At 39.7% G+C, this 7,929-nt stretch overlaps 1 protein-coding gene across 1 annotated transcript; it reads left to right on the top strand.

The window, feature by feature from the left end:
• Positions 1-807: 807 nt before the first annotated feature.
• On the top strand, positions 808-3,533 carry LOC149812690 (uncharacterized). Its single transcript, XM_089992218.1, has one exon. The coding sequence runs from the start codon at positions 1,459-1,461 to the stop codon at positions 3,181-3,183; it is 1,725 nt and encodes a 574-aa protein (XP_089848344.1). The 5' UTR covers positions 808-1,458; the 3' UTR covers positions 3,184-3,533.
• Positions 3,534-7,929: the final 4,396 nt, after the last annotated feature.

The raw sequence follows: 7,929 nt of genomic DNA, 5'->3' as shown, positions 1-7,929 counted from the left end.
GTTTTTGGGGCTTCTCTGGTGCTTTTTATGCGGTTTCTGCTCCATAAATGTATTGGGCATGGTTGATTTATTAAGATGTGTTTTCGATGAAAAAAATGATATTTGGAATCAAACACTTCAAAGAGCTGATCCCTCTAAAATCAAGTACATATATCACATCTCTACTGTCAAAATTTAAAAATAAAATAAAAAAGCCCAAAAATCCCATTTAACACGCGGTTTAACACCAAATTAGTTTAGCAGGGACCCATGTTTTTCTAAAATTCTCATGTTGCACCCGCACCTATGTAACATATCAGTCACATGTTAACAACCAAATTCTCAAGTTCTTCAATAATTTGTGGTTATTGATTATCATTAACTATATGTAACAGACTAAATCTGTAAAAATATATTAGGCAAGGTTGGTGTCATTGGTTAGTTTTTTAGCAGCTTATCAATGCAAACAATCTCTAATGCTTAGGGCTTCACATAAATAACCACATTTTGAACTATTTTATTTTATTTTATTATAAATTTTTTTTTTTTGCCCCTTTAACCCAAATCCTGAATCCGCCACTGCACCCCTTAGTTGTGAGGGTGCTGAGACGAAGGCACAGGATCAAATCCACTGGCACGCGAGTGTGCCAGCCCCACCCGGGGTTTTCTTCGCTTCGATGAGGGTTACTCGTCATAAAAAATACTAATTAAATTAATCATTCAATTATGTATACTCTTATTAATAAAAGCAATTAATGGTGCTTGTTGCGGAACCTGTATCCAGAAGTTTCTATTTCTATACGTGTGAGTGCATGTGACGGCACGTACGAGGTGTCGGCACAGGTCACTCCAAATCCTCACAAAAAGAGGGTAGTCTGTTTGTGGGGCATATCGATCTCTAAAATCGGCTTGACTTCGATCTCTGGTGCCTCTGCGCGATTTCGTTTTAGCTCTAGATTGCCCGCCGTACTGTAATAATAGATGGGTATGTGGAATTTCTTCTGAAACGAGCTCCAGATCTATGAATGCATCTCTGTAGTTCCATTTTCTTGAGTATTTTTCTGCATTTCTAGGGGATTATTGGTGGTTTTGATCGGTACCCACGTTGTAAAATCATGAAATATACCATGATCTTGGTCACCAATTTCGTGGTTTTTCTTGTTTAGATATTGGAAGTTGAGTTCTTTTGCTGGGATCGTCGATTGCTCGTTGTTTTCTTGCGTTTTCCTGATCGTGGTTGGTCTTTTCTTGTTCTGTTTTTGGCTCTAGTTTGAGATATTTGTCTTTAAGGGGATCTAGAAAGGAAATCTGTACTCCCATTGGTCAAGTCTTGATTGTTCTTGTTGTTGGTTCCTTCCATTTTGTGACTTTGTTTATCTGGGTGCTCTTAATCTGAGTTTTTTCTAAAACCCTAAAAAAACCAAGAAGTAGAACCCTAGTTTTTTTTTCTATCTTTTGTGAAACCCTAGTCTTGAGGTTATGTTTGGCAGCATGAAGGGATTGAGTGGTTATTCAGGATTTCCCAGATCTGGGAGTTTCAGACCAGAAAATCTTGGCCAGAATGCCCTAGCTATGATTGGCAACCTCTGCTTCACTCTCTTTGTTCTTGGTGTCCTGATCTTCACCATCATTGCTGCTACTTACCAACCTGAAGATCCCCTCTTCCGCTCTTCAACAAAGATAACAAATTTTCTCACTTCGACCTCGAACGCAACTTTCCAGTCAGATGAATCTGTTCTCAAGACTGGAGAAGACTTCATGCCCACCAACCAGACCGCTTTTGCTACATTCATCAATATCACTGACGTCTTGGTGTCCTCTGACATTGCAATTCCTGAGACTAACTGTGAAGGCGATTCAGCACCAATTGATTGCTCCGATACAGAACTCTTTCACTTGATGATGCGGGTGGCGATCGAGCAATTCAAGGATATCCATTTCTATAAGTTTGGTAAACCAATCCGGGGACCAAATGATACATCCTGCGATATGGCCTGGAGGTTCAGACCTAAAGAAGGCAAGAGAGCTGCATTTTACAAGGATTATCGTAGATTTGCAATATCGCGAACATCGAACTGCACTTATACTGTAGATGGGATTGGGGAATATCACTCTGGTCTGAATGCCAGGAAGAAGAAGAAGCACGCTAAACAGGCTAAGGATGTGGGATTTGAGCCAAAGGTAGCAGAGTCAAATCCTGTTGAAGCAACTCTGCCTGTCGTTGGGGATGTTGTGAATGATACTGTCCCTGTGGTAGAGTCTGAGAGCACATTCAGCTCTGGGAAGTACCTGATTTACAATGGCGGTGGTGATCGGTGTAAGAGCATGAATCATTTTCTGTGGAGTTTCTTGTGTTCTTTGGGTGAAGCTCAGTATTTGAATCGGACACTTGTAATGGATCTGACAATGTGTTTGTCATCAATGTACACTACTTCTCATCAGGATGAGGAGGGGAAGGATTTTCGGTTCTACTTTGATTTTGAGCATTTGAGAGATTCATCTTCAGTGTTGGAGCAGGGCCAGTTCTGGGCAGAGTGGGGAAAGTTGCAGAAGAAGGACAGTTTGAGTCTTCATTTGGTGGAGGATTTCAGGGTGACACCAATGCAGCTTGCAGATTTCAAGGATACACTGATCATGAGGAAATTCGGGTCAGTTGAGCCAGATAACTACTGGTACAGGGTGTGTGAAGGAGAGACAGAGTCTGTGATTCAGAGGCCATGGCACCTTGTCTGGAAATCAAGGCGCTTGCTGGAAATTGTGTCAGCAATCAGTGCGAGGTTGAACTGGGATTTTGATTCAGTTCATGTGGTTAGGGGGGAGAAAGCGAAAAATACTGAGCTATGGCCTAATCTGGCAAAGGATACAATGCCTGAGGCCATCATCTCCTCTCTGCGTGACAAGATCGATGATGGTAGGGACCTGTATATTGCCACTGATGAACCGGACAGTTCCTTCTTTAAACCATTAAGGGACAAGTACAGAACTCACTTTCTTGATGATTACAGTGATCTATGGAATGAACAGAGTGAATGGTATTCTGAGATGAAGGCACTCAGCGGTAAGAACCCCATTGAGTTTGATGGATACATGAGGGTGGAGGTTGATACTGAAGTATTCCTGAGGGGTAAAAAGCAGATCGAGACATTCAATGATCTGACCAAGGATTGTAAAGATGGGATTAACACATGCCCTGCTACCTCATGATCAAAACTCGTGGTTGGCCTACTACTGTGCTGAGGTTCGGTAAATCTATTCAAAGATCATTTTTTTTCCTATGTTTTCCCTATGTACGTTTTGTTGTTAGTCATGTCTGTTTCAAGAAATCAGGAACTCTCTCTTGTAGTTTTAAGTGTTTGACGATATGAGTAGTAATGTCGGTGATTCTTCATTGATCACCAACACTTTCTGGATGTGACAGTTTTAGTTGTCATAGTCTGGCGGTAAATTTGATATGTACTTATGTAGTCTCAACTTCTACCCTTGTGTTGTCTGATACTTGGGTTCTTGTAAGTGTGATGGAGTTTGATATATTTCACTCTTCATTTTTCTTCGTATCCTTTTCCATATTATCATGTTTCCTGTACGTTCTTTCTGCATCACACACAGTATTATGCATGTGCCTCGGTTGTCAACCTGAAGGTTTCCAATACTTGCAACTTATTATTGTTAAATATGTCACATATGCAAGTTGGATTATGTTACCATCTCTATTGCAGAAGTAGCATCATCTGTGATTTGTAATTTGTAATTTGTAATTTGTAATCTTGTCCAATCTGGTTCATCAATATCGCATTTCTGTTCTGTTATTTGGACCTCAGTGGCACTGAGATAAGAGCCTTCTCTAAATTTCCCTTTATTATTTTTTGTTTGTAATATCATTTTAGCTTTGTACCATTTTACTTGGATGATGATTTTCCTTCTTCATTGCTCTTTCCTTCCTTTTATTGCTAAGAACTTCAGTTTAAGCTATTTTGTGTTAACTACAACTAAAAAAATACTTTGCGACGTTTTTGTAGCATATTAAGAAATCAACAGGAATCAAGAAATGCAGGTTTTGCTTTGCAGAACTTTTTTTTTCTTTTCAAGAGCACGTTGATTTGATCCCGAGTCATGACCCATGAGGATGATCTGTAAACCATGCTTCTCTCTTGGGAAAAAATAAATAAAAAGGAACAGAAGTGCAAGGAGAATCTTAAGAATGAAAAAAAAATAAAGTTGGCATGGTACAATCTAGTTTAATATAAAATTGTGTTGAATTTCTGAGGGAGATAAAACTTTGTTAGGTGATAGCGCTTTCTTCAGTTTTTATCTGTGGAGAGTATTTGATTGTTGTGAGTGTTGGTGTCTGCATCAAATTACTTCACTAAGTCATGGATAAGTGAGCACTTTACAAAAAATACTTGGTTGTAAAAGAGAGTGTCTGACTGTAACGACCGTTAAGATTTGTGGGCTCTCAATCTTAAAGCAATAAGGAAAATAATGTATTGAGTCATTATATCTTAAAAACATACCATTTTCTCTCGTTGGCTACCATGTGTAAAAGGTGCGAGACCATATCCTTCTCCTGAGTGATCAGCTATTTTATAAAAAGCCACACACCTCAATTATTGTATTCAACAGTGCCTGCTTTTACTTAATTCATTGACATTTGACAATGTTCCTCTTATGGTACACGATTTCTTTTTGTCTTTTTTTTTATAAATATATACTCATCTAATGTGTGTTAAAGCCGCAAGGATACACTCATCTAATGTCTTTTTTTTGATTGACTGAACAATGGCCATGAATGATTTCAAGACCAAGTTACAGTACGATTGGGCGGTTTCTGTAAATGTTTGATATGTTGGGCTTTTGTTTAATTTACTCTACTCTACTTTCGTTTTAACTCCTACATATATGTCATATGTTTCTTCTGTTTCATTAACAAGTGTTATAAGGCTATGTTTGGTAACTGGTATTTGGTGATGAAATGCCAATTCCAGGATTTGGCATTTCCTTAAGACTGTTTGGAATCCTTTTGAATATTCAGATTGAGTTGGCATCTCCATGCCAACTACCAGGTCCCAAACATCTAACGTTTTGGAAATATCCAAAGAGATAAGAAAAATAAACAACTTGATGGGATAAAAGTAAAATCCTGCCCTAGATATAAAATCTCATCTTGTTCACTGCCCATCTTTTGAATTGGACCATAAATTTTCGTCGGATTTTTTAGAATTTCGTGCCCTTACCAATGAAAGGTTCTTCCCTTGCGTGGGATTGAAAAAAAATGGGCCCTTAGGGGAGAGTAGATCAGGTGATCTGTCAAATCACTTTAAGAAAGTGATTTGACATCTTCACCGTCCATTGCTTCATCTCACAAGGACCATGGACCTGATGGTCCGTGTGCACATTGTGGACGGTGAGGATGCCAAATCACTTGATCTGCTCTCCCACAAGGCTGAAGAAGATGCAAGAAAGTGGGCTGGGGCACCTCTCCCCTGGGGGAACACTTTCATTGGAAGGGTTGGTTTTGGGCGAAAGCCGCATTTCACTGTGGGTCCGTCTAACAAAGGTGTTCTTAGAATTCATAACTCTCTTGGAAGGGTTTGCTTCATCAGGTTTGATGATTGATTATTCTAAACTTTGGTTGATTCCTTTCTTTCTAAACCCTTTACTTTTGTAGTTTGGTAGCCTAGGATTGTAGCTCTTAGTTTGATAGATCTTTGCTAATTGGTCAACCCATTTGCATCAAGGATTCAAGAGTACATCAATCCAGTGCTCTCCAGATACATGTCTACGTATCCATACCCACCAATCTCCACCACGCCTGGAGAGCCAAACTGGCACAAGAGGCCTTTGTTGGGGACCCCAGTCTTGCAGTCACGACCTGGTTTCTGGAAAAGGTCAGCTGCAGATACCTGGTTTCAGGCTTGCTGAACCCCAGTATCGCCCTATTCTCCTCACATCTTCACATGGGTCGGTCTGGTTCTGGGGCTGTGGTGAGGTTTTGCACTTTTGCAGTGCATTTGCTGTTTGGGTAAGGGGAGTTGGGTGGTCGTGTTTGGGCCTTGGGCCTTGAATGGTGGTTTTGTTTGATAGCAACCGCGGTGGTGTTGAAGGAGCAGCATAGGAGACAGATAAAGATAAACATGGACGGCAGCAACTAACTGCTGAAGGGTCTCAACATTCTGAATTGGCAAAACAGAAAAATACTGAGCCGGTGAAAAACCTTTGGTCTTAGGCGCAGAACTAAGATAGAGAGAAAACTTTCTTTCTGTCATGGACGTAGACTCAAAGAGATGAACCACATTACATTCGATGTCTTCTACCTTGTTCTTTTCTTTTGCATGGTATCAGAGCAATCGTCTTGTCTATGCTCTCTCTACCAGTTACAGTCTGTCACGAATAGCCGAAGAGAGAAGTACCTGCGACATCAACGACATGATACCCAACTCAAGCAAAAATTTTGTTAGAAGTCTTAATTTGCTTTTTTCTGTTCTACCAGCCCCTACAAGCTTACAGTACTTCTTATCAATAAAGTTATCTGCTGATAATTTTCTGTTATGAGAATCTCAACTTATCCCATTACTTAAAAGCTACAATATGATGGGGTACATTGATAGGTCGAATCCTTGTCCCAATGAGTTCCTCACAGCTGAACCAGGGAAGGAAGCTACAAAAAATCCTACCTTTAACGAATGGCAGAGGATGGATCAACTTCTGCTAAGTTGGATCTTGTCCTCCTTAACAGACACTGTCTATAACAAAATAGTTGGCTTAAATACATCTTACAGCGTTTGGAGAACCCTGAACCCTTAAGAGAACGTATGTTAGAATTCAACAATTGAAATCTCAGTTCCAAAATCTGAGGAAAGAGAGTGACACCATAACAACCTACTTTCATAGACTATCTATGGCCTCAAAACCAATCGATGAAGAAGATTTAGTCATGTACATCCTAAATGGGGTTGCCAATGAATGAGTATGGAGCTTTCAAGACGTCCTTGAACACTCAAGTAGATCCTGTTAAGCTTAAGGACCTTTTAAGTATGCTCCTCATACATGAAGCTGACATAGACAATGTTGCCATAACAGAAGAACCATTAGTAAATCTGGTTCAAAAACATGCCCAGTTTTTGGCATTGGAAATTAGAGTAATAAAGAAAATCAGTCTAGGTCATCAAACCAGAGAGATAGAAACTTCAACCGCTCTAACAATATAAGTGAATCACAACGATCCATCACATGTCATGCTTGTGGCAATCAAGGCCACATTGTTGCTCGATGTTGAACCACCTGTCAGGCTCGTCGAAGGTAAGGCCATGGAGCCTTACAATGCAAAGCATATTGGTTTCATAGAGACTCATCTTCACCCGAAGCGTATCACATTGAATCATCCCCATAACTTGAAGATGGAGGGTGGTATGCAAACTCTGGGGCCACGCACCACGTAATGACATACTTCAACAATCTGTCCGTGCAGTCAGAATACCAAGGTTCAGAACAAGTTCGGATTGGAAATGGAGTCGGCCTTCAAATTAAGAATATCGATAACTCTATTTTTCAAGGTTTAGATTCTCCATTTATTATGAAGAACATATTGCATGTTCCCTCTATTTCTCGTAATCTATTATTTGTGCAGAAATTCTCTCAAGATAATAATGTCTTTTTTGAATTTCATGTTAATTGTTGTTATGTTAAGGATTGCAAAACGGAGAGAGTTCTTTTGGTGGGTAGAAATAGAGGAGGACTCTATCACATAGATATCAACATCAATAATGCTGGAACCTTTGGAAATCTTTGTAAGGCTGCCACTTTCATGGAAGAGAAAGTGACAATTGAAGCATGGCACAAAAACGCATGGGACATCCATCTTTTAAAGTAGTACAGCATGTGCTTAATAAATTTAATTTTCTTGTTTCTCATAGAAAGCATACCAATGTGTGTGAGGCATGTCAACTAGGAAAA

The sequence above is a fragment of the Nuphar pumila genome, chromosome 16 (assembly GCF_984573655.1).
Source record: "Nuphar pumila chromosome 16, dmNupPumi1.hap1.1, whole genome shotgun sequence".
Taxonomy (NCBI): Eukaryota; Viridiplantae; Streptophyta; class Magnoliopsida; order Nymphaeales; family Nymphaeaceae; genus Nuphar; species Nuphar pumila.
The sequence above is the reverse complement of the archived record's forward strand: the minus strand, read 5'-3'. Positions and strand labels throughout refer to the sequence as shown.

What these genes read in the sequence shown, in the direction of transcription:
- LOC149812690 (XM_089992218.1), top strand. Translation starts at nt 1,459, where the DNA reads ATGTTTGGCAGCATGAAGGGATTGAGTGGTTATTCAGGATTTCCCAGA.